Genomic DNA, 25728 nt, shown 5'->3' with positions numbered 1-25728 from the left:
TGGGGTCAAGGAACCTCCGAGCCAGGAGACCAGATGTCCTCAAAAAAGTAAACAAGTTCTCCTCAACAAGTTCTTCTCTGGATTCATGGGACGGACTTCAAATCATCAATCAGAATAGAGATCAATCAATCAATCAGAATAGAGCTGGAAGGGGCCTTGGAGGTCCTCCAGTCAACCCCCTGCTCCAGCAGGAGACCCTGGACCTAAGGGTGGGGATCCTGTGAGGGAGGAAGACACTGCTGCTCCCCACTTGGGGATCTTACCCGAAGGAAGGAATCCAATGACCCATTCTCCATGAATTCGGTGACGATCATGACCGGGGGGCTCTTTGTCACCACCCCCTCCAGGTGGATCACGTTGGGGTGGTCAAACTGACCCATAATGCTGGCTTCGCTCAGGAAGTCCCGCCGCTGTTTCTCGGTGTACCCCGATTTTAGGGTCTTGATGGCTACGAAGCTCTCCCTTTTCCCCGGCAGCTTCAGGTGGCCACTGCAGACCTCGCCAAATTCTCCTGGGGAGGAGGGGGAGGGAACATCAAGAGCAGAAAAAGACGTTTAGTCACGCCCCCCCCCCCAAAATCTCACATTTCTACCTTTCAGGGATGAAATGTGGGGTCCTTGGTAATCTCTGACTTTGGGGGTTTTCTTGCAGATGTTTCATGACCCAATTAGGTAACAGTATCGTTGCTAGCACTGATGATGTTCCCTAGTTGGGTCATGAAACGTCTGCAAGGAAAGCCCTAGGCTCAGAGAGCATCAAGGACCCCACAGTTGTCGTCCTCCTCCTCCTCCTCCTTCCCCCTCTCTCTGCAAACCCACTCCCTTCTAACACTGATGGTATTACCTAGTTGGGTCATGAAATGTCTGCAAAAAAACTACCAAACTCGGAGAGCATCAAGGACCCCACAGTCTTCCTCCTCCCCTCCTTTGCAAACTCAGCACCAAATACACAAATCGCCAGAAGCGCCAAAGAGTTTCTGGGGTCGGCCTCACCTGCCCCGATCACCTGTTCGATTTTCACGCAGGAGATGTCAATCTCCTTGGCAAACTCCCGGACGGCCTCGTTGGGGTCCTCGTAGGTGAAGGGGTCGATGTAGATTTTCATCCCCGGAGTAACTGCTCAAAGGAGAAGAAGCCGACATCTGTCGTTTGCTTCCCCCCCCCTTGATAAGCCCTAGTTTAAGGAGGGGGGGGAGTTGTTTGGCTTCCCCGACAACCCACCCTGCGAGGTAGGCTAGAATAAGCGTCAGTCATTCGGGAACATCAACTGAGCTTAACCCGTCTCTCTCGTAGAATTGCAAGAAAGACAAGCCCCCAATTGTGGTTTGGCATTGCACCGTGCATTTTTAAAATCCTGGTTAAGCCTAACAAAGGGTCCTCCCCTAGTAAAACGGTCACTAAACAAATAGTTGTTGAGGACTACCACTCAGGGCTTCTCTGGGACCTATTGGTGTTTGTCAGTGGCTGTGCAGGTTATTGCCCCAATGGCACACTTTGGGGGTGCATGCTGCTCTTCCCTCCTGCCCCCCCCCAAATTCATACATACTGTGGCCGCTGGTGTAGTGTTGCAGCTTGTCGGTGTATTCCGAATCGTTGCGCTCAAATCCACGTCTTCTGGAAGGAGAGCACCGTGCTGAACGGTAGGCAGATGGACTAGGGGGGCAAGGGTGGGCTTCAGCAATGTGTCCCCCCACCCGCCCAACCTTTATTCTTCTCCCCCCCAACAAAGACTCCTCCCTTTAAGCCTCGCCCCTGTATAAATCAGGCATGGAGTTGCACGTAAAGGCGAGGTATGCGCAGAGAGCAGGTGGCTTATCCAGCCCCCCCCCCATAAGCTCCCAGGTACATAGAATCTGAGGGCTGGCAGGGATCTTGGAGATCCTCTAGTCCAACCCTCTGCTCAAGGCAGGAGACTTTGTCCCATCTCTCCTATCTCTCCTTGAAAAATACATTTATGTAGAACAGAATAGAAAAACAGAGTCGGGAGGTCATCTAGTCCAACCCCCTGCTCAAGCAGGAGACCCTATTTCATTTCCAGCAAATGGTTGTCCAATCTCTTCTTAAAAACTGTTGCAGAAAGGGGGAAAAGCCAACCCCACAAACGGAACTCAGGAAATGTGGGATGTTCTAACCGTATCCTGAGACGAGGCAGAAAAACGGAAGCCTCTTTGAAACGTTTCTTTCTGCTTTCTTTGGAAAACCCCTCGTTCCTGCCCACCTGTTGCAAACCAGGATGATGACCACCAGGGCAATGAGGAAGACCAGTCCTGCCGCCGAGGAACCGATAATCAAAGGCAGCTTCTCCTGGATGCTGGTTTGGTACTCGGCTGGAACAGCATGCAAAAAAAGGAAAACAAATTAAGGAAGGCATCAGCAGAGAGGATCACAGAAAGGGAAGATCAGGAGGGACCCGAGAGGTCATCCAGTCCAACCCCATGCTCGGTGCAGGATTTTTAAATGAGATCACAAAATCAGCAGTAGAAAGATTGGAAGGGATCTCAGAGGTCATCCAGTCCAGCCCTCTGCCCAGTGCAGAAACCCACAGATACAGCATTCTGATGGCCATCCAACCTTGGTTTAAACAGGGAAGCATGGAACAATTCCTTCCCTTAGCAAAAACCTCTCTGATGTCCGACCAAAATTGATGTCTTTTCATTTCAAAGAAGCATGAAAGGGACTCTCAAGGTCATCTAGTCCAACCCCCGGGCAGCAGAGAAACCCACCAGTAGAGCTCCCCAACAATCCAGAAAACTGATATACAGGTAGTCCTTGACACAATTGAGCTCTGTCAATTGGCTGGGGAGGGGGGAAGAAACCCCTAATTGGGGAGGGGGGGAGAAACCCCTGCCACTCACCTTCCGTCATTGTCTGGAAATACATTTTCCCGCTGTAGCGTCCGTAACCGGCCACTGTGCGGGCTCGCACCTGGAAGACGTAAATCGTCCCGGCCTTGAGGTTTGGGACAGTCACCGTATTGGTGAAGCTCTTGACCGCCGTGGCATTAAACTCGCTCAGATCCTACAAAACACAACCACAGTTATTCCGGTTAAAAAAGAGAAGAACAGAGAAGGGGTCATTGTTTTGGCCCAAAAAATGTCCGCTGGGTTTGCCTAGCTTTCCCCCTCCCCCCCTGATGGATGATGCAGCATTGGGCAGAAAAACCAGACCTTGGAGTCAGGAGGGGTGAGGGTGAGGTCATCCAGCCCAACCCCACAGAAACTCCCAAGAATCGGCCACGACTGAACCAAGAAATATGTTCTGGTTTTCTAAAATTTATAAATATTTAGGTTCTGAAAAGACTGGTTTCACGAAAGCGCAAGATCAGTGCCAAAGACTTTTTTTTTGCAATTGCACAAAGTCCCTAGCCATCTTCCAGCCGATATTTTTAAAATGATGGGCTGGCTAAGAGGATGAACACAGCCTGGGTGTGTGTTTGTGAGTATTTGCAAAACAGAAAAAAAAAAAAAAAAAATAGAAAAGCAGCGGAAAAGAGGAAGTGTTCGTCCCTTTGCCGGGAGGAAAGCTGAGCAGGGGAGAAGGGAGATTTCTGATTTCTGCAAAACAGCGGGATAAAATTATGCAGCATCAGCTGCCCCCCCAAAACCCCTCCTCACATTGGTTTCCTCCTGGCAATTGAAAATAGGTCACCGAGCGAATTATGCAGCTTTTGTTATCTCAAACGGGGAGGGTGCGCGGTGTCTCCATTTAAACACGATTTTAATTAGCCTTTAAAAAAAAAAAAACATGTTCTCATGTCCAGAATATCCACTTTTCTCTTGAAGTGGAGTAGTCTTCCTTACCACCCCTGGACAAATATATTCGGGTTTCAATCCATCCACTAAAAGGAGCATACTGCAAGGAAAACCTGTCTCAAAAAAGCGTACGGATGCCTTCCGAGCATTAAAAAAGGGGGCGTGGCATCGATGACGCAATCCCGGTTGCCATTTTGACTTTTTTGACCCCTCTGCGGGCACCCACAGTGATCCATTAAAATGGATTAACCCAGTAACCATGTTAAACAGGAGAAAAATGGATTAATTCAGTAACCATATTAAACAGGAGAAAAATGGATTAATCCAGTAACCATGTTAAACAGGAGAAAAATGGATTAATTCAGTAACCATGTTAAACAGGAGAAAAATGGATTAATCCAGTAACCATGTTAAACACAAACGGCGGGCAAGACCTTAACAGTCCGTGTGTGATTATCTCAAGAGATGAGCTATGTTCGTACATCTTTGGGACAAGCATGACTCGGATCAGGGGTCTTCAAACTTGGCCCTTTTATGACTTGTGGACTTGAAGTCCATGAGTCATAAAAGAGCCACGTTTGAAGACCCCTGACCTGGATGATGGAGAATCTCTGTAGATAATTACAGTTGTACGCTTAACCAACCCAAATGTTTCTGGAAGATACCACACCAGGAGAAAGGTTAGGACTTTCTCATGTAGGCCACAGTCCAAATATGGACCATCTTCAGCTCCCGCTTCCCCAACCTTCTCCTTGATACCTTCTCATAGTACTGGAGCTCATAATCCAGGATGACCCCATTGGGCTGGTCCGGTTGAGACCACGAGAGGGTGATGCTGTCCACCATCCGGCTAACTTGATGCATGATGGATATCGCCGAAGGAGCTGCAGGAAAGAAGAAGAAGAAGAAGAAGAGGAAGAAGAAGAAGAAGAAGAAGAAGAAGAAGAAGAAGAAGAAGAAGAAGAAGAAGAAGAAGAAGAAGAAGAAGAAGAAGAAGAAGAAGAAGAAGAAGAAGAAGAAAGAGAGAGAGAGAGAGAAAGAGAGAGGACAGACTAATCTAAGCATCATCTTTGATCTCTGGTGGAAGCTGTTGAGATACAGGTAGTCCTCTTTAGTTACGACCACAACTGAGCCTCAAATTTCTGTCGCTGAGGCGAAACATTGAGTTTTGCCCTGTTTTACGACTCTTCTGGCCACAAGCGAATCACTCAATTATTCAGTTAGTAACACAGAATAATGTTGTTGTTGTTTTTCCCCCTTCCTGGCTGCCAGTTCCTTTTTTTTTTTTTTCCCCCAAACCCAGATTTTTCCTCCCCTCCTTTCCTTCTTTTGCTTTCCGTTTGCTCTCCACAGTTTCTGTTTCCAGCCCCTTAATGAGGAGCATCAAGGCTGTCGAGCTGGGGAGGGAATCACGGGGGGGGGGATGATGCGGCCTCTCTAATTATGGGAGAATTAGCAAAGCCGACAGTTACTGTTTAGGTCTAATGAATAGATACATCACACCCAGCAGAAGAGTTTGCAACTCCGAGGATAATAAAGCTGGCCCAGCTTGGAGCACGTGGGAAAAATGACAAACTGCGAAGAGCAGAGTTGTTGGTTTTTTTTGTTTTTTTTTCACGGCTTGTGCCTCCCCCCCACCCCCTTGCACAAAAGCTAGCACACTTCCCCCTCCTTCTCCCGGCAAAGGCGACAATGTTCACAGCTGCTACAATAAACGCACAACCGTTGGGATTAATTGCAACAGGCAAGAGGGGTGCAAGGAGGAGCGAGGGGGGAGCCAAGTGCTCCCCACCCAGGCAAGGCTGGGCCCCCCCCTGCCCCTTGGAAAGACACACATAGGTACAAAACATACATATAATAATAGAGCTGGAAGGGATCTTGGGGGTCATCTAGTCCAACCCCCTGCTCAGGCAGGGGATCCGCCCTAGACCATTTCAATCAATCAATCAGAATAGAGCTGGAAGGGACCTTGGAGGTCTTCTAGTCCAGCCCCCTGCTCAATCAGGAGACCCTAGACCATTTTAGACAAACGACTGTCCAGTCTCTTCTTGAAAACCTCCAGGGATGCAGCACCCACAACTTCTGGAGGCCAGTCGTTCCACTGGCTAATTGATCTGGGATGATAGAATTACAGAACAGTGATTGGAAGGGACCTTAGAGGTCCTCTAGCCCAGCCCCCTGCTCCAGCAAGGGGCCTTATCCCACTCCAGACCAATGGTAGTCCAATTTCTTCTTGAGGTTGAAATCCCACAACTTCTGGAGGCAGAGCCGTTCCATGGAATAATTAATTGATCTGGGATGATAGAATCACCCAATAACAGATGTCCCGCTTAACGACCGCAGCAAAAAAAAAAAGGTTACAAAATCGGGTCCAGCCAGGCGAGATCTTCCTTAACCGCTGCACTGTTTAACGGAAAGTTTCGCCCTCCCGACGGCGGTCGTAAGTGGGGGACTTTCTGCAGTGCTACCGAACCGTACCCAGAATCGCCGTATGCACCCCAACTTTACAGCCCAGTCCCAAGTTCAAACAAGAAACTCCCAGGCTGCCCCCTCCTTTCCCAGACCCCCCGGCCAACACCTGCACCCCCACCCCATTTTTCCCTGCGCCAAGCTCTCCCACTCCCCTTTCCACATTGCTAACCTGACCTCCGATCTCAGCGCTTCTGCTGGACGGTAATTGAAAAATAGCAAAATTCTCCACTCAGCCGGTGGCCCTGGGTAGAACTTCTGAATGGAGGCTGGAAGGGGGAGGGAAGACCCCCTCCTCAAAACACAGCTGCCCTTCCCCCCCTTCCCTCATCTGGTTCCTAACCCTTCCCCAGAGACCCCCTTGTTTGGGTGCCGACCCCAGTGGCCAGTGGAGAGGATTAAGGGGATCCAAGAAGCCTCAGTTCCTTTGATGAATCCAGGAGGGGTTTTTTGGGGGGGAGGGGGAGATTGGCTGTGCAGAATTGGCAGCTGACACCAGACAGGGGGAGGATGGGGGGGCGTGGGGAGGGCTGCTCTGGATGGATTGAACTTGGCAGGGTTTCAAGAAACTGGAGATGGTGGCGTTTAGGGGGGGCTAGCTGGCAACGTGTCTGGGGGTCGTCCTCCTCCTCCTCCTTGCCTTATAGCCATCCAGCCCACCTCCCCTCTTCATTTCTCACTCCCCCCCACCCTCAAAAGACAGGCAGAAAGAGAGAAAGTGGGGTCTTTTTCAGAGCTCAAGGCTGCAGCTGTGAGGAAGAGCGATAACAATTAATCCAAATTTGTTCTGCGGATCAAAAGAGCTCCGTTTTTTTGCAAAGGAACTTTCTGGGGAGGGGGCTTCTCTCCTGGATCTTTCCTTCCTCAGCCCTTCCCCTCCCCTCTTCATAAGCCCCATTTCTCACCCCACTCCTATCCCCGGCACTGATGTCAATCAAAGGCTATTTTCCTAGCAAAGAAAAGCGGGGATGGGTTTGAAAAATCCCAGCGTTCAGAGTTGAGTTGAGTTTTTCACCCTTTGATGGCAAACAGACTGATGATAGCCGAGGCTCTTGCTCTTAACAAGCCAAGGATAAGCCATGTTCTGATCTCTTTAGAAAAACAGGGCTGCTTTACAGTGGGGGATTGTACAAGGTTTTGGAGGAAAGATCGGACAGCCCTTTGTCCTGCTTTGGACACGGGGTTGGACTAGAAGACCTCCAAGGTCCCTTTCAACTCTGTCATTCTATGATCCTAAAGTCCAACTCTCGGGATCCCGCTGTTTGCAGCATTCACTCAACTTTGCTGACAGGAAGCTATTAAGAACGAGGCAGAAAAACAGAAGCCCTTAAGAACGAGGCAGAAAAATGGAAGCACTTAAGAACAAAGCAGAAAACCGGAAGCCCTTAAGAATGAGGCAGAAAAACGGAAGCCTTTAAGAACGAGGCAGAAAAACGGAACATCAGAAAGAAAAAAATCTTTTAGAAACCGCAGTGAAGAGAGCGTTAAAATTCTTACCCGCTTGGTTGGTGGTGATGTTGACGGAGGCAAACTGCGGTGAGAACGGGCTCTGATCCGTCACCCCGTTGACCGCCTGGACCTCGAAGGTGTATTGCGTGTGTGCCAAGAGATCGCTGATGTACACCCGTGGCTCCGTCAGGCCCAGCTGGCGCGGCGTGAACTGGACGTTGTCCCCGCAGCGGGTGCAGGCTCTGCGCCCCGAGCCGCAGCTCTTGCAGATGATGTTGTAGACCACATCCTCGCGGCCTCCCGAATCCCGAGGAGGGGTCCATTCCAGCATCAGGGAGGTTTCGTTCACGCTGGAAATGACGGTCTGGGGGGCTGAAGGACTGGCTGCCAGGTAAATAAAAAGGAAAGAGGAAAGCAGAAGTGAAATTACGTGACGGTTGTGGCTTGCTGGCCTCAGGGCAGCAATCTGGAGATAGAGAGGGTGTGGGTTGGACTAGATGACCTCTGAGTTCCCGTCCAACTCAGTGAGGAAATGACTGTCTGGGGGGCTTTGAAGGAATGGCTGCCAGGTCATAAAAAGGAAAGAGGGAGGAAGAAGAACTTTCCGTTCACCCCCTCCTCTCTGCCTCCTTGTTGGGCGGACGTACTGGTGCAAGGCATCTCCAGCGGGTCAGAATCGGCCCGGTAGTAGCTGTTCCGGCAGACGCAGTTGGTTGCTCCTTCGGACGTGGTCCGGCTGTTGATTGGACAGTGGATGCAGCTCTCGTCCCCCTGGTTGGCTTTGAACGTCCCGGAAGGGCAGCCTGGACAGGAAAGAGAGAGAAAATGGGTGGGTGGGTGCATGTAAAAAGAGGAGGGGAGGAGGGGGGGGAAAGATCCAGTGTGCCAGCTCCTCTGCCCAATTCCCCTAACTGCGTTTCTCAACCTTGGCGACTTTAAGAGGACTTCAACTCCCAGAATTCTCCAGCCAGCCAAGCGGGCTGGAGAATTCTGGGGTAGTTGAACTCTACCTGTCTTAAAGGTGGAGAAACAGTGAATTAATTCAACCTTTCTGTAAGGGATGAAGGGAACCGTCATCCTGGGAATTCTGGGAGTTGACGTCCCACCCTTGGAGAATTCTGGGAGTTGACGTCCCACCCCTGGAGGACTCTGGGAGTTGAACTCTACGTGTCTTAAAAGGTTGAGAAACACTGGATTAATTCAACATTTCTGTAAAGGAATGCAGGTAGCCATCATCTTGGGGGATTCTGGGAGCTGAACTCCCTGGGTGCTGGCTGGGGAATTCTGGGAGTTGAAGTCCACACGTCTGAACCTTGCCAAGGCTGAGTAAGGCCCTTGTGGGAGGGTGGCCAGCCTGCTTCTGATGATCAGATTTGTGCAGGACTTTCCACATCCAGGCTTCCTAATTTGGGGAAGGGGGGAGAGAGAAAAAGAGGGGAAACAGGCCCTTTATTCTCTCCTGAGTTGGATGTTTAGTTCCTTCCAGGCTCACCCCCTCGCCAGGTGCCTGATCTTTTGCAAAAGGGTCTGGGGTCCTCCTTCAGCAACTCCAGGAGGTTTGGCTGTTGGGGTCCTGCAAAAGGCCCCCCTCTCTTCCCTCCCTCCGCGTTGCAGACCCCCCCACCCCCCTCTACTCACCAGGAGGAAGTCAAGCCACTCCTTGAAAACCCCCCTCCTCTTCCTCATCCCACCCCCACCCCAGAAACCTCTCCCCAGCCTGGTTACTCCTATCGGGAGACATTGCAAAAACTCGAAAGGGAGGCCTCAAAGCCCGGCGGTGGAAAAATTGAGTCTCAGAGAAAGTCTGGTGGCTGAAACCGAGATAATGTTATCTGCGGCCTTCAAAAGGACAAAAGGAGGGACAGCTGACCGGATAGCCGGTCTTTCATCACATTGTAAAAGGTAGAAAGTCCAGAGTCGGAAAGGGGGAAGCTTAAAAGAGAATTTTCTCGCTCTCCTTCGGCTTCGTTCTCCTCCTCCTCCTCTCTGCAAACCCCACTCCCTTCCTAGCCCTGATGATGTTCCCTAGTTGGGTCGTGAGACGTCTGCAAGGAATCAACCAGGATCAGAGAGCACCAAGGACCTCATAGTCTTTTCCTCCTCCTCCTCCTCCTCCTCCTCCCTTCCTAGCCCTGATGATGTTCCCTAGTTGGGTCATGAGACGTCTGCACAGAAACAATCAGGATCAGAGAGCACCAGGGATTCCTTTTGCCCCAGATTACAACCTTTCTCACCACCGTTGTTAAATGAATCACTGCAGTTATTAAGCCAGGAACACATGACTCTGCATGTCGGAAGCTCACAAAAGGGGAATCGCACAATCCCCGGGACGCTGTGACCGACATAAATGTAAATCAGCGGTCAAGCATCTGAATGTAAATCACGTGACCATGGTTGCAAGTGTGAAAACTGGTCTGGTGTCTCTTTTTTCAGTGCCGTTGTAACTTCGGAAGGTCACTAAATGAACCGTCGTAAGTGGAGGACCTGCTCCATCCTCCCTAAATTAGATTCGTGTTCCGATTCCGCTGTGGCTGTTGAGTTGTGTGCTGGCGAGGAAGCCTGAGTCAAGGCAGCCTGGATTTCCCCCCCCAAAAAAAACAATTGAGACCGTGGCACGTCGCTAAAAGGGACGGGAACATCCGAAAAGATCCGGGAGAGAACGGAGTTTGCTGAGAGACCCCCCTGACCTCTCTTCCCGGCCTGCCCGAACTGCGCTTGGCATTTTGATCCAGAAATTAAATTAAAACCGTGACGGAGGCCGTTGATTAAAACAGAACGCGAGACTAATTAGAGGCTCTGCCACCGGGCTTGTCAAAAATCGGCCGTGCTAATTAGCTGCTTGTTAATGTCACTTCCCGGCACTTTGTGGGAATAGGAGCCACTTTTTGTTGGGGAAATTAACCCGGGAGGGGCGGGGGGAGGGGGGGAGAAGGGTAGCGGCGGGGGGTGTGTGGCTCGGAAAAGAGGCTTTGAGTTCCCGTAGGGGTGCAAGCCCCCTGACCCGCCCCCTCTTTGAAGCAAGTTTTATAGGTGGTCCTCCACTTACGACCGTCATCGAAACAAGAATTTCGGTCACTACGCGAGACGGTTAAGGGAGCCTTTCCTGATTTCCTCAAGAAGACTTTTGAGGAGGCAAGACTGACTGGACAGAAGCTGGACAGCCATTTGTCTGAAATGGTCTAGGGTTTCCTGCCTGAGCAGGGGGTTGGACTAGATGACCTCCAAGGTCCCTTCCAACATCATCATCATCATCATTATTATTATTATTATTATTACAACCATGTGACTAAATTACCAACACAGAGATTCACTTAAGGAAGGAAGGTCGGTCGTCCAATGGATCAAAACTCGCTTAAACGACCGTCTCACTTAGCGACTGGAATGTTGGGCTCCATTGGTCTCGCATGTCGAGGATTACCCATACCATCAACTTGGCAAGTTTTTGGGGAAGAAAAAGGCCAATCTCTTCTCGGCTAGCTTTCTACCAGCAGGGAGAAGACGCCTCTCTCCCCCCCCCCCCCGGTGCTTGCTAGAATTCCCGTCGCCTGGCGCTTTCGACATGTAATGAAAAAAGCAAAATTAGATTTGGGGGAGAAATCCCCCCTGTCTTGCTTAATCCAGCTGAGCTTGCCAATTTAAATTTTATTTTGTTTTATTTCCTTTTGGATCTGTCTTAATCCTTGCAAGGGGAGTGGGCTGAGGACCCCCACTGAAATTGGACACTGGGAGGGGGATTTGGATGGCTCCAGAAATCCCTCGCCTTCTCCAGCCCAGCTGCTCAGCTGGAGAGGGCAGGCTTCAGCCAGGGTTGGGATGGGGCTGGCCATCAGCCAGTCTAGGGGAAAGAGGGATGATGGGGGACAGGATAGCAGTCTTCCAGCATTTGAGGGGCTGCCCCAAAGAAGAGGAGGGGGTCCACCTATTCTCCAAAGCACCGGAAGGCAAAAGACAAGAAGCAACGGATGGAAACTCATCAAGGAGAGAAGCAACCTGGAATGAAGGAGAAACTTCCTGACTGTGAGGACAATTAACCAGTGGAACAGCTGGCCACCAGAAGTTGTGGGTGCTCCATCATTGGAGGCTTTTAAGAAGAGATTGGACAGCCATTTGTCTGGAATGGTCTAGGGCTTCCTGCTTGAGCAGGGGGTTGGACTAGAAGACCTCCAAGGTCCCTTCCACTGATTGATTGATTGAAATGGTCTAGGGTCTCCTGCTCGAGCAGGGGGTTGGACTAGAAGACCTCCGAGGTCCCTTCCACTGATTGATTGATTGACTGAAATGGTCTAGTAGGGGGGTCTCCTGCATGAAACCTCCGAGGTCTCTTCCAGCTCTTATTCTGATGGATCGATTGATTGATCCTTGGCCACGGGAACTGCAGCCCGCCAGCCACGGCCAGCTGGGCACGGCTTCCAGCTGCCGAAAGCGGTTTCCATGGCAACGGGCTCGGAGCCCAACTGGGGCTTTGCAAGTAAAGCCACTGGGCGCTGCACGGTTGCAAAAGAAAAAAAAAAACAGACAAAAGCCCCAATCTCGTCCTCAGCCAGGAGCTTTGCAAAGCTTTTCATCTCCCCTCCCCCAGACAGGGGAGGGGGGGTCCTCTCTGGGACCATGGGAGCAACCTGCTCATCCCTGGCCTAGCCAATCAGGGTTAAGGGTCTGGCTTTGGAGGCCCGTAAACTCCGATTGCTTTGTGTGCACCGGGGCGCAGGATTCTGGGGCAACTTCATCCCCAAAACGGTGGGGAAAAGAGGAAAGTAACTTGAGCCCCTTGCAAGGAGAAACATAGCTTGACCCCCTCCTGAATGAGAAGCATAGCTTGACACCCTCTGAAGGAGAAACGTAGTTTGATCCTCTCAAAGAAAAAAGTAATTGGACGCCCTCTGAAAGAGAAACGTGCCTTTTGGGATGGAGCATCGGAGCATCGACAGTCGAGGCTCAAGCAGTGGAAAAGCCGGTATGAAGTCCTTGGAGAAGATACCCAGATGTTGGGAGGTGTCCACATCTCCAAAGTTCACAATTGGACAAGTCACGGTCTCCCCTGAGACCCTCAAAAGTTGGGCTTCGAAGGAGCACAAGAGGAAGAATATTGATGCCTTTGAACTTCTCCAACTTTGGGTTGTTGGAGAAAACTCTTGAAGACTCCCTTCCTTCCTTCTTTCCATTCTTCTTCTTCTTCTTCTTCTTCTTCTTCTTCTTCTTCTTCTTCTTCTTCTTCTTCTTCTTCTTCTTCCTCTTCTTCTTCTTCCTCTTCTTCTTCTTCTTCTCTCTCTCTCTCTCTCTCCTTCTTCTTCTTCTTCTTCTTCTTCTTCTTTTCTTCTTCTTCTTCTTCTTCCCCCCCCCTCTCTGTCCCCCCCCGCCCCCCTCTAACTCCAGTTCTCGGAACATTTATTTATCAGTTGTGAGTCATTCCTTGGATTTATTTTGTGGATTTTTGTGGTTGCCGTAACTGCCTTCCAACAACTGCCTGGCTGATGCCTCACCTCCTTGTCATTTTTTTCACTGGCTTTGGAGATTAAAGCTGGGAGGAGACAAGCCATTAACCCCTTTTTCGGCTCTGCGGAATATCCTGAACTCAGAACTAACCCAAATGCAGGGAGAGTCCCTCAACTTACGACAGTTCGTTTCGTGAATGTTCGAAGTTACATCATCACTGAAAATAGCGAAAAATAGTAATATATATCTTTTTCTGTGCTTTGCATTTCAATCTTGGTCTTCCTCTTTCTCTCTCTCTCTCCCCCTTTCTCTCCCTCTCATTCTCTCTCTCACCTTTTTTTCTCTTTCTCCCTCCCCCCTCTCCCTTTCTTTCTTTTCCTCCCTCTCTCTCTCCCTTTCTCTCCCTCTCCTTCTCTCTCACCTTTTCTTTTTCTCTCTTTCTCCCTCCCTCTCTCTCTCCCCTTCTCTTTCTCTCTTTCTCCCTCTCTCCCTTTCTCTCCCTCCTTCTCTCACCTTTTATTTTTCTCTCTTTCTTCCTCCCTCTCTCTCCTCTCTTTCTCCCTCCCTCTCTCTCCCCCCCTCTCTCTTGGAGCTGGCAACCTGGTTCCCTCGGGGTTCCTTCGGAAGGGGGTGCAGCATCACCCCTCCCGCACTTTGTGCCAACAAAGGGGGTGGGTGGGGAAAGGGCGGAACGGTCTTTTGCAAAACAGACCTGGCAGACCGCTGCCCAACCCACCTCTTCCTTCTTGCGGATTGGCACCCTGGCCGGCTGCTTCCAGGAGGGTGCCGGTAACAGAAGCCAATCTATGCCGCTTGGCAGGGAGGGCGAGGGAGGGGCCCGTTGTGCCAAGGACACAAAAGCCCCCACAGCTGTCTGTTTGCAAACAAGGCTGCTCAGCCAAAGAGAGGCGTCTGAAAGCAATAATTGTCTTTAATTAAAGGAGCTGGATCTCGCCCGGCAGGGACCACAATGCGCCTGCGCCAGCATCCCATTCAGCCGCCTGGGGGGGGTTGGCAGAGGGAGGGAGGGTGGCACCCTGCACACCACGCGTATGCACACACACACACACAGAGACGGGGAACCCACAATTTTTGGAATATAAATCTTCCAGAACTGGAACAGGTTCGAATTTTACAAGATCCTTTCCTTGGAAAATTCTTCTTCCACCGCTCGAAATGTACAATGAAGCTCTGCGGATTTACGGAATCTGTTTTTAATTAGCTTTTTTCCTCCTTTTTCCCCATCCTGCACCCCCCCCCACAAGCCTGGGTTTTTTGGGGGTGGGGGTGGCTGGGAAAAGGCTTAGCAAAACGGAGGTAATTTTCTAGGTGCTATAAAAGCAGAGCCCAAGTTGGACAATTGAGACTGAAACTCGGTTTTCCACAGTCGACGAGGAGAAAAACGCAAAGTTTCCAGCCTGCACATATTTTTTTTTAAAAAAAATCAATTAAACCCAGTGCTAAAATTAACGAGTGAGCAACACTTAAAAAGCCTGCCAAAAATGATTTTTTAAAAAAAAAAAATCCTCCAAAATACATCAGAGAGATGTACAATCTCTGAGCTGATTTGAGAAAAACACAGGAGCCAAACTGGGGTTATTCACACAACCCATTTCAGCTTAAATTGAGAGAACCAGGTACAGATAATCAATCAATCAATCAATCAACCAACCAACCAATCAAAATAGAGCTGGAAGGGACCTTGGAGGTCTTCTAGTCCAACCCCCTGCTCAGGCAGGAGACCCTAGACCATTTCAGAATAAGAACTGGAAGGGACTTTGGAGGTCTTCTAGTCCAACCCCCTGCTCAAGCAGGAGACGCCCTAAAGCAGGCGTAGGCAACCTTGGCTCTTTTATGACTGGTGGACTTCAACTCCCAGAATTCCTGAGCCAGCCTGGCTCAGCTTGGAAACCTCTCCCTTTCCCCTCAGCATGGCTGGCTCAGGAATTCTGGGAGTTGAAGTCCACCAGTCATAAAACAGCCACGGTTGCCTACCCCTGCCCTAAAGCATCCCTTAAAAACAGGTTCGCCTGATCTGCAGACGTGCGTATCCACACGTATATACAGTAGAGGTAAGTCCTCCATTTACAACCCCTCTTCCCGACCCTCCTCAAATTGAAACCAAACCACCGGGAGCCTCACGTACCCCTGCAGACGGTGCCGTTCTCCACCGACTCGTAGCCGGATTTGCACATGCAGCGCCCGATGGGCACCAGCCACTCGCCGTCCCCGTTGCAGTACAGTTTGATCGGCACGTCCACCTCTTCGGCGTTGGGGATGCAGGTCCCCCTGGCCGCAACCAGAGACGTACTCTCCGCTCCGGACAGCGTCTCCTGGAAGATGGCGCCGTTCTGGATAATGCGCAGGCACTTGCGGTAAAAGACGCGCACGGCGATGAGAGACATGCAACCCCCGTAATCTTGGAAGGCCAAATAAAATCCGTTTTTGGAGACGGGCCCGAAGCTGCGGACCTCGGTGTTGATCTTCATCACCCGCCCGCCCAGGTCCACCTGCGAGAAGCTCTCGTCGGCCGCGATGGTGTCCACCTTGGCCCAGGGGTTTTCCATCCAGCTGGGGAAGCTCTTGGTGGCGCCGTCGAATTCCGACTCGTAATAATACAGGTTGAAGGTCTCCTTGCAAGATCCCGGCACGTTGGGGATGCTGCTGCAGTCTCGGACGGAGAACTTCATCTCCACGTGGATCCGGTGGGCGCCCCGCCTTCGGATGTATTTGGTCCGTAGCCAGTTATTCTGGCTGGATTCGAAGACGTTGCACACTTGGTACGTCCGGATGGTGTTCATGTTCTCGTCGTAGCCACTCACCTCTTCCCACTGCAGAGGAGAGAGAGGAGAACACACCCCTGGGGGATCTCCGGAAAGACTACAAAGCACATGAGCCCCTCCCTGGGAAAAGCCCAAATCTATCTCTCTATTTCTATCTGTCTGTCTGTCTGTCTTGTCTATCTATCTATCTACCTATCTTTTTATTTCATCTATCAATCATTCATCCATCATCTATCCATCTATCTTTCTATCTATCTATCTATCTATCTATCTATCTATCTATCTATCTACCTACCTACCTATCATCTATCTATCTACCTACCTACCTATCTATCTATCTATCTATCATCTCTCTCTCATCTACCTATCTTTTTATTTCATCTATCAATCATTCATCCATCACCTATCTATCTATCTATCTATCTATCTATCTATCTATCTATCTATCTATCTATCTATCTATCTATCTATCTATCTATCTGCCTGGAATGGTATAGGGTTTCCTGACTGAGCAGGGGGTTGGACTAGAAGACCTCCAAGGTCCCTTCCAACTCTACTATTCTCTTATTCAATCTGCATTTGATATTGCCAGCATTTTAAAACCATTGGGGGGTAATTTTGATCCTGCCGCTTGCACTACGCCTGGCCTTGTGTTCAAAATGGTGGACTCCAGAGTATTTTATTCGCAGGAATTAAACTGCTGGGAAGGGATTCTCCCTGACCCAATGGGTCATCTTGGGGACAAAGAAATTGGTAGAAAATCACCCTGGAATCATAAACAGGGATTAATGATCACTCAGCTTCAAGGAAGCCAGCAGCTTTCTGGAGAGAGCAAACCTTGTCCTAAATACACACTGCTCTATTTTTCTGTGTTAATATCCCAAACCGTTGGGAATAAAAAGTGATTTTTTCCCCCTCACCCTGATTTCCCTTGCACCCTTCTCTCACAGAGACCCCCGCCTCCGTTAAGCTCCGTATTTTTTAAAAATCTGCTGCGAAGTTAATTAATCAACTAATTGCATTCATTAGTGCTGTCAGCCTTATCGGAATTATTCCAGCAGTTTATGGCGTTCCAAGAGAAAATTGCCAAGAGGTTGGGTTTTTTTTTTCCATGATGCAATTTAAAAAACGAGCAGGGAACGGTGATTGCTGTCTTTTTCTCTCTTCCCCCCCCCCTTGTATATTTTCAGGGAGGGCTCTGAAATTGGTTTGGGGAGAAGGTTGTTTAAGGCACACAAAATTACATGGATTTGTATGCGGTGTGTTTCTCCTCTGCCTGTCGGTTGCCTGCTGCTTGGTGGCACAGCCCAGGTGTGCCGAGATCCCAGGTTGAGTGAGGAGGGAAGGAGAGAGGGAGAAAAAGAAGGAGGGAGGGAGGAAGGAAGAGGAAGGAAGGAAGGAAGGAAGGAAGGAAGGAAGGAAGGAAGGAATAGAGGAAAACAGAGGGGGGAAAGAGGAAGGAAAGGATTAGACAAGAGGGAGGGAGGGAGGAAGGAAGGAAGAAGGAGGGAGGAAAGAGAGGAATGGTAGGAGGGAAAGAGGAAGGGAAAGAAAAAAGGAAAGAAAGAAGGGAGGGAGGGAGGAAGGAAGGAGGGAAGAAGGAGGGAGGGAAGAGAGGAATGGTAGGAGGGAGGAAGAAAGAAAGAAAGAGAGAAAAAGAAAGAGGAGGGAGAGAGGGAGTTAGGAAGAAAGAAAGAAAGAAAGAAAGAAAGAAAGAAAGAAAGAAAGAGGAGGGAGGGAGGGAGGGAGGGAGGGAGGGAGGGAGGAAGGAAGGAAGGAAGGAAGGAAGGAAGGAAGGAAGGAAGGAAGGAAGGAAGGAAGGAAGGAAGGAGAAAAGAATTTACCACTCAAATCGATTGTGGAACATCTTTGCCATTTTGCTTGGCTGTCTCCCAAAACTGCATATTTGGAAAGCTCATCCCCAAACGGATGGATCCCCAAATGTTTTCCTTCCCAACAGCCTTTGTTTTCAGAAGCCTGTCCCAAAAGAGACCCCCCAAGCCAATCCCCAAGGCCCCTTCCTTAGGTGCTGCTGGCTTTTGAGCCCCCACCTCACCCCAACCCAAACTCACCCCTGACACTGGGTGCACCGTCCAGCCGAGCTCGGCCGTCGCTGTGGTGGAGTCCATCAAGGTTTCTGCAGGCAAAGAGAAAACAAACAAACCTGGTTAATCCCATCGTTTCCCCCCTCCACACCCTTCGCTCTTTAGCTAAAACGTTCCCGGCTTTGCAAATGTCTGAAACAGGGACAAAAATATTTCAAGGTCTCAGAGTTAGTGTACAGGTGGTCCTCGGGGTACGGCCGCAACTGAGCCCCCAAATCTGTGCTGCTATGTGAGGAAATTTGCTAAATCAGCTTTGCCCCGTTTTTTACGACTTTTCTCGCCCCACCACTGCAGTTCCTAACATGGACGTTAAGTGAATGTGCTTGCCAGCAGATCGCAAAAGGAGACACTGTGGCCGTCATAAAGACGAGTCAGTGGCCCACTGTCTGAATTTTGATCACGTGACCACGGGTGGGGGAATGCCGCAATGGTCGCAAGTGTGGAACAACAATCTTCAGTGCCCTTGTCATTTCGAACCGTCACTAAACGAACACTTGTGCCAGCCCCGAAACAGCTCACACACACACACTTTCCAAGCGTCAGGTTAAGGAGACGCCTTTCAAATCCACATTTGACCTACGTTTTCTTTCGGTCTCTTTCTTCTTCTTCTTTTAAATTAAAAAAAAAACAACCCTAAATATAATTCTGAGCAGGCCAAAATGCTATTTTCTGCCATCTCTGCTTGCAAATTCCACCCCCCCATTGCCAGGAGCAATGTGGGTTTCCAAGGTGCAAGACCATTTCAATCAATCAGTCAATCAATCAATCAGAACAGTTGGAAGGGACCTTGGAGGTCTTCTAGTCCAACCCCCCTGCTCCAGCGGGAGAACTAGACCATTTCAGACAAGTGTCTGTCCTTCTGACTTTATCAAACAGACTTTATCAACAATCAGGTTCTCGGCTCCAGGGTGGGTGGGGGGACCGTGGGGGTCTGTCCCAATCTGACACTTGCTTTGGCAACTGGATCATATTCCTGGGAGGCTGGATTTTTTTTTTTTAGGGTGGGGGGGTGGGAAGAATGTTCTGCATTATGGCACATAGAAGCATCCTCCATTGATCAGGCGCTTCGTATCTGATTGGATGTCTCTGAAGATGAATTTAGTTATTTCTCTTTTTAAAAAATAAAATAACTAATGGGGTCTCCAGCAAATGGAAGAGCTGGCAAACATTGAGGGAATAAAATCTCCAGTGTCTCCCGTGGCTTGGATGACTTTCCTTTTTTCCCAAGTTTTGGCAGATAAATGCTCTTCCCTGCTGATGTGTTTTTAAATACATTTCCTGGGGGGGGGGAGGCAGACCTGCCTCAGGGCGCCTCGTTTTCTTCGATTCTCTGTAGCTCCAGATCTGTCTGCTTCCCCCCCCAAAAAAAAAGAATATTTCCTGGAGCTGATAAAAAGATATTTGGCTGCCAGACAGATTTTCCACCAGCCCTAAAATACAAGTTCTCACAGATCCTTGATTTTTCTTTCACCGGTGTGGACAACTAAGTCATTTGCTGAAGATGGCCTTCTACAACCCATAATACCTCACTATTGCCAAATTTGGCCTTCTTATAAATTTTTCCTATGCCCTGTAGCCAGATTTTTAATTACTGTTAATATTATCATGCGGCGATTTACACACACACACACACACACACACACACCACACACACCTCTGTTTTCGTCCACACGTTTTCGTCCCTGGGAAAGTTTTGGATAACTAGAAATCTCAGTTAATCTCAGCGTCCAAGTCTGGTAGCCCACGAAAATATATCTGTGGCAAAACATCTTTGAGATTCTTCAGAAAGAAATAAACAAACTTCTGTTTAGGAGAAGCTGCTGGAGATATTTCCGTTTGTTTGCAAACAAAAGTTGCTGGCTGCTTATTTTATTTTTAGACTCTAACAGGGTTGTTTCCCCCCCCTCCCTCTTTTTAAGATTGCAGGTGGTCCACATTCAATCCTCACCATCTGCAAGCAGGGCTGTGAAAACTTGAACGGGAAAAACCTTGATTTATTAATTGAGCTATTTGTTATGGCGGCTCCCATCTGGGGTTTCCTCTAAGCTCAAGCTGTAACCAGAGCAAAAACAAACCATCATAACAACGACTACTTAATCGTAATTCATTCCACCGGTGCTAAGGAGAAGCAGTCGTAACTCCCGGTTGCTGTAGCTTTCAGGAAATCTTCAAGGTTAACCCCATGTAGAGCTATTGCAGTAGCCCAGCTGAGTGGTGACCACAGCAGGGTCTGCAAATTCAATATTTCCCCCACCCCACACTCGGTAATCTGGAAAAGGGTAGCAAAAACGGAAAACCAAATGAGTTATCAAGTGGTCATCTGCACGCTATCCACAACGCTCTACTGTTTGTCTGTTTATAACCTCACGTTAGTGCAGATGGGGTGTGATGATGCCACAACAAGGTTTGGATTGAGGTTACCTAAAGTCGTTCCACAAGAGAATACATTAAAAAAAAAAAAATCCGGGGCCCACGACTCCTGTAGAATTGAAGTTCCTGCATTGTTCATAAATTATCTGCAAAGTTGTGGTTGTCGCAGTGTCCCCACGGATCCTGGTTTCCGATGCTCCCTGCTGGTTCCCCACAAGGAACGTCAATGGAGAAGCCAGCAGGAGGCAGGCTGTGTTGCCCGCCAATGGCAATTCTGTTTATCTGTTTGGGTGACTAAATATTGAGTTATTGTTGAAGCTCATTTGCCACTAAAATTATTTTTCAATATAAGATGATGATAGATAGATAGATAGATAGATAGATAGATAGATAGATCAATAGATAGATAGATAGATAGATAGATAATAGATAATAGAGAGATATAAGAGATATAATAGATATGATAAATATAAATGATATAGATAAATGATAAATTAGATAAATAATATAGATAGATAGATAGACAGACAGACAGATAATAGATAATAGAGAGATATAAGAGATATAATAGATATGATATAGATAAATGATATAGATAAATGATAAATTAGATAAATAATATAGATAGATAGATAGATAGATAGATAGATAGATAGATAGATAGATAGATAGATAGATAGATAGATAGATAGATAGATCCCAGAAAGATCTTCTTGATGAACATCAACTGGGTCAGAAATCGGAGCTACCGGATGTCGCCCAGGACAAAACGGTGGCCATTGTTCCATTTGCTGCTTCTTTGAGGCAAATTCTGACTGGCGTATTTAATTATTGCTTTTCCGAATTGTCCCCTGGCATCCAATGAGTGGGTTCTGCTAAGCCACCAGAATCTAACCAGGTTTAATGTGCTGTGCAAATTGCGGCCAGGAGAGCTTTACTCAATGGAACGGAAAACTTGGCAGCATGGAAAACAAAAGGTTCCGAGGAAGATTTGTTCCAAGAAAAGCGTTGTGACTTGATGGAATTTCCTACAGTTTATCTGATCACGGGATCCAAAAAGCATTTGTTTTTTGAAGTCGTAAGAAGACCCCCTTGGAAGACTCTAAGAGACAGCCAAGAAAACAATGGATCATTGAATAAACAAAGTTCTCCATGGACAAGCATTTGTTTGTTGAAGTCGTCTCTTGGAGAAGACCGCTCAGAAGACCTTAGACAGCCATAAGAACAATGGATCATTGAATAAACCAGCAAAGGGTTCTCTCTTGAGGCACAAATAACCAGGTTCAAAATATTTTAGACCCATGACTTGAAGACCTATCTCCCTGGAGAAGGCTCTTGATGATGGTGATGGTGGAGAAGAAGACAATAGCCAGAAGCTTGAAGCAACTCTAAGTGGTGATAGAGGCACCATTGGAAGACCTGAAGGACCAAGTTAAGAACAGATCATTCGGAGAAGGTCCATCTTATGTGGTCACTTGGAGTCAAAAATAATTGGATGGCATTTGATCAATCAACCACCCCAAATATATTTCTCCAAGGTTACTTTTCCCACAGGGCTTCCTTTATAGTGGACTTCTACAGGATTGGACAGTCCAAGTTTTCCTACTTGGATATAGAAGAATTTAAAGATCAAGATTCAATAGGAGCTAGAACTTTTATTTTCTGGACTAATGAAACAAAGATATCCCAGATTATTTCAATATATGATTATTACGGCCAGATTATTATACAAACCGAGACGGACGGACTTGATGCTTTGCTTATCCTATGGAGGAATGGTGGGTGAAAAAATGGCAGCTTTTGGAGATGAATAAACTAACTTCTTTGATTACGTGTCTTGGTAACTGGACTTAGGGACTTTTTGTGGGGTGGGGGAAAAATGAACCTGCAAGACGGCGACCAGCGTCAAACAAAACAACATTGCGGAGCAAATGCCAACATAAAATATGTAAATATAATTTAAAAGGTTCATAGACAGCGTCAACTTTCCCCAGAAGACACAATTTGGAGGTGCCAAAAATTTGAATACCGCCAATTATTTCCATTTTGCTAAAAACTGCCATTATCCAGTGGTGAGGCGGGAAAATAAATGTAATTTTAGTTAAAATTAACGCCCCGCTCAGCCTTGTGGCATTCAGAGGCAAACCCAGAGATTTTCAGCCAAAATAAAACAAAACGAAATGAAACAAACAAACAAAGAAAAATCTGGACGGTGAAATACCTGAAATGAATATTTTGGGTAGAATATTTTCTAGGAAAATTGACTTTGGTTTGTGTAATTAATTGGTCATTAGATAGATAGACAGACAGACAGACAGACAATAAAGATAGAGATAGATGCAAATGGAGATAGATAGATGGATGAATAAATAAATAAATAGGGCCTGCACAATCACACACACACTCTTACACTTGCGAACCAACATCCTTGTCTTCCACCATTTTGAAAAGTCCCCGCTGGGCCTGCCTGACTTGGTGCCCCTCTGCCAGGCAGATGATGCCCCCTTTGCTCCCGTGTGCCCCACATTCACTTCAAATGGGTGGGGTAGCCCCCTCGCCCGGCCAACTGCCCCAAAGTGGGAAACAATTTGGGGACGGAATTGATTTTTGTATCCCTCAAACCCGTCCACCCGCTCAAGCACATTTTTTCCCCCTCACGCCCCACTCGAGGCGCTTAGAACGTTCCAGAAGCGACTCCCCCAATGTGGGTTCTGCCCAGATGTAAGGAAGTACCTTGAGGAAAAAAAACCCAGGTAGGCGGGAGGTGATTCAAAACAGGCACGCTGGCGTTTTTGAACCTCAGGCTGAATCAAATTTAATTCCGAATTCAGCAGCGCATTAAAAATGTCCAATTCCACAAACCATTTTCAGGGATTCCCACAATCCCAACAACAGCGACAGTCCGAGAACCACCAAAACCCCATTTCAGCTTAATGGGACTCGGAATCCGCCTGCCGAGCGGTATCAAAACAATGCCACTTTTTTGCAAATTTGGCCCATTTCCCTGCTTTTTACAAGGGACAAGGTTCCCTAAAGGTGTACAAAAAGGCGGAAAAAGGCCTTTTCTTATCCCACCTGGATTATAGCCAGAAAGGAATTCCCACCCACTTTCTCCACCACGATTATTAAAATAATAAAATAAAATAATAAAATAAATAATAAAATAAAATAAATAATAAAATAAATTAAATAAAATAAATAATAAAATAAATTAAATAAACGCCAGGCCTCCACCATGAGAGGCCTTGGCGGGTCAGTTTTGTGGCCTGCGTCGTCGTCCCGACGGTGCAGCTTCAAGTCCAGCACCTGTGCAAGCCACAATGACGACACATTGTGATGCCCGTGTGGGTCCCTGTGATGACATCCTTCAAGGGCCGCCATAACCACCTCGCTTTTCACATCCCTCTTCAAGACAGGCCACGTTTTCCTTCCTAGGAGAACCCCATCTTGCGCCAAAGGAGGCTGGCTAGAATTTGGGGGCTCGAGGGAGGGGGGGGATTAAAGGCACCCTGAAAAAAAAAATCTAACCTCCCCCCTCCCTACATGGCATCACTCCGGTTTTTTTCCCTCTCCCCCTTCTTCTTCCTTCTTTCTTCTCCTTTGCCTCCAAAGCCGGGGGGGGGCGTGGGGGGCCTTCAGCACACCGTCCATATGTAAAACGCTGCAGAACCCCAAACCTTGCAATGAAACCCGGCTTTTTCTACACACACACACAGAGAGCAGAGCAGAGGACACAAGAGGGTGTTCCCCCGGCAAGGGCCGGGGTGCAGCAGCCAGGGAAGAAAAGGGGGGGTGGGGGCACCCCCAAAGGCCAGGGCTCTGGGGAGGGGGAGGCGCCGAAGCCGAGCGTTCGCAGCCAGCTTCCCAGCCATTTGCAACCTCCACCGGCCAGCCGGAGCATCTTTCCTCCCGCCCAACGCGAGATAGGAGAGACCCCCACTTCTCGGTGGGGCTCAGCCTGGTGGGAGAGGGGAGGGTCTCCTCCGCCGGAGCAGCCGCCTCCTGGGCTCGCTGGGAAGCCCCCTCCCCTGCCACCAGGCTCCCCACGCGCGGGGGGACGCCCCGGGCGCCCGCGGGCGCAGCCCAGACCACCCCTCCCTGCCCCACCCCACCCCCTGGCCTAGGGCTCCCCCCGACACCGGGAGGGAGGGTGGCTGGTCCCGGCTTGGGCTGCCCACCGCGGCCCTTCCCCACCCAGCGCCGGGGGTCTCCGGACGAGGCGAGAGCATCCTTCCCCCCCCCCCCCGGCTCACCTTCCACGGCGGCGGCCGGCCGCGGGAGCAGCAGCAGCAGGAGGAGCCGGAGCGCGCCCGGGCCGGGCGGGGGGGTCGTCGGGGGCGGCGGGGGGGTCGTCGGGGGCGGCGGGGGTCCCATGGCGAGGCGCTCTCGGCGGCTCTAAGCGGCCATGGAGCTGGGCTGGCTGGCTGGGTGGGAGGGGGAGGGAGGGGCGGGGGGGAAGGGGGCTCTGCCCGCGCGGGCTCCGGAGATGCGGCGGGGGCGGGGGCGGCGGAGGGCGAGGCGGGGGTCTCCGCCGAGCTCGGCCGGGCGCTGCTGATGCTGCCTCCGCCGCCCAGCGCGGGGAGGAGACTGGCGCGAGAGGCGGGGAGGGGGCGGCGAGCGCGGGGGAGCCTCTCCGCCCGCCCCCTCCCCTCCCCTCGCCCGGCCGGAGTGGGGGGCGCGCGGTGGAGCCTCCGCGGGCGGGCGCAGTCTACCCGAGGGGAGGAGGAGAGGAGCGGGAGGGGCTGCCTGGGGTTCCCCCTGGGGAAGAGGCGCTCTCGAGGGTCCTGAAATGGGCTGGGGGGGGGCAAAGGGAGCACTCTGCCTGCTCCTTCTTAGGGACTAGCAGCTCTCCGCCTGAAGCATGGGGCTCCTCCAGAGCCTGGATTAAGCTGGCGTGCTCTGAATGGAGGGGGTGGATTCTCCCAGGGTGCCATCCTCAAGTCAGCTCTCTCATCTATCTATCTATCTATCTATCTATCTATCTATCTATCTATCTATCTATCTATCTATCTATCTATCTATCTATCTACCTACCTTCTATCTATATCTATATCTATATCTATCTGTCTGTCTGTCTATCTATCTATCATCTCTCTCTCATCTATCTATCTATCTATCTATCTATCTATCTATCTATCTATCTATCTATCTATCTATCTATCTATCTATCATCTCTCTCTCATCTATCTATCTACCATCATTTATTTATTGAATTTATTTCAAATGACTGGGTGGCTGACAGCACAGTAAAATTAGAAACATTAAAAATCATCAAATATCAAATGACGGACCACTGATTCAATGACATACATATATATATATATTGAATATATACATATTGAAAGGATCCACCCACTGCATGACACAG

General features: G+C 49.3%; 1 protein-coding gene across 4 annotated transcripts in view; it reads right to left on the bottom strand.

Moving 5' to 3' along the window:
• Nucleotides 1-24671, bottom strand: part of EPHB2 (EPH receptor B2) — a 29866-nt gene extending 5195 nt beyond the window's left edge. Inside the window, exons 1-11 of one of the 4 annotated variants that reach the window (XM_039367521.1) lie at nucleotides 24614-24671; nucleotides 17958-18022; nucleotides 15249-15933; nucleotides 8317-8472; nucleotides 7718-8053; nucleotides 4511-4635; nucleotides 2855-3017; nucleotides 2218-2326; nucleotides 1546-1652; nucleotides 993-1118; nucleotides 264-511 (exon numbers count right to left, since the gene is read on the bottom strand). In XM_039367521.1, coding sequence (XP_039223455.1) covers nucleotides 264-511; nucleotides 993-1118; nucleotides 1546-1652; nucleotides 2218-2326; nucleotides 2855-3017; nucleotides 4511-4635; nucleotides 7718-8053; nucleotides 8317-8472; nucleotides 15249-15933; nucleotides 17958-18014 — 2112 coding nt within the window. In that variant the 5' untranslated portion in view covers nucleotides 18015-18022; nucleotides 24614-24671. Of the gene's footprint in view, nucleotides 1-263; nucleotides 512-992; nucleotides 1119-1545; nucleotides 1653-2217; nucleotides 2327-2854; nucleotides 3018-4510; nucleotides 4636-7717; nucleotides 8054-8316; nucleotides 8473-15248; nucleotides 15934-17957; nucleotides 18023-24613 lie in introns of those variants that run through there. The other 3 variants (XM_039367526.1, XM_039367522.1, XM_039367525.1) reach the window with 3 other exon arrangements.
• Nucleotides 24672-25728: the final 1057 nt, after the last annotated feature.

This window comes from Crotalus tigris, unplaced genomic scaffold, assembly GCF_016545835.1.
Source record: "Crotalus tigris isolate CLP2741 ecotype Arizona unplaced genomic scaffold, ASM1654583v1 scf7180000020588.15403103151:6194809, whole genome shotgun sequence".
Classification (NCBI taxonomy): Eukaryota; Metazoa; Chordata; class Lepidosauria; order Squamata; family Viperidae; genus Crotalus; species Crotalus tigris.
This window is presented reverse-complemented; position numbering and strand designations above follow the sequence as displayed.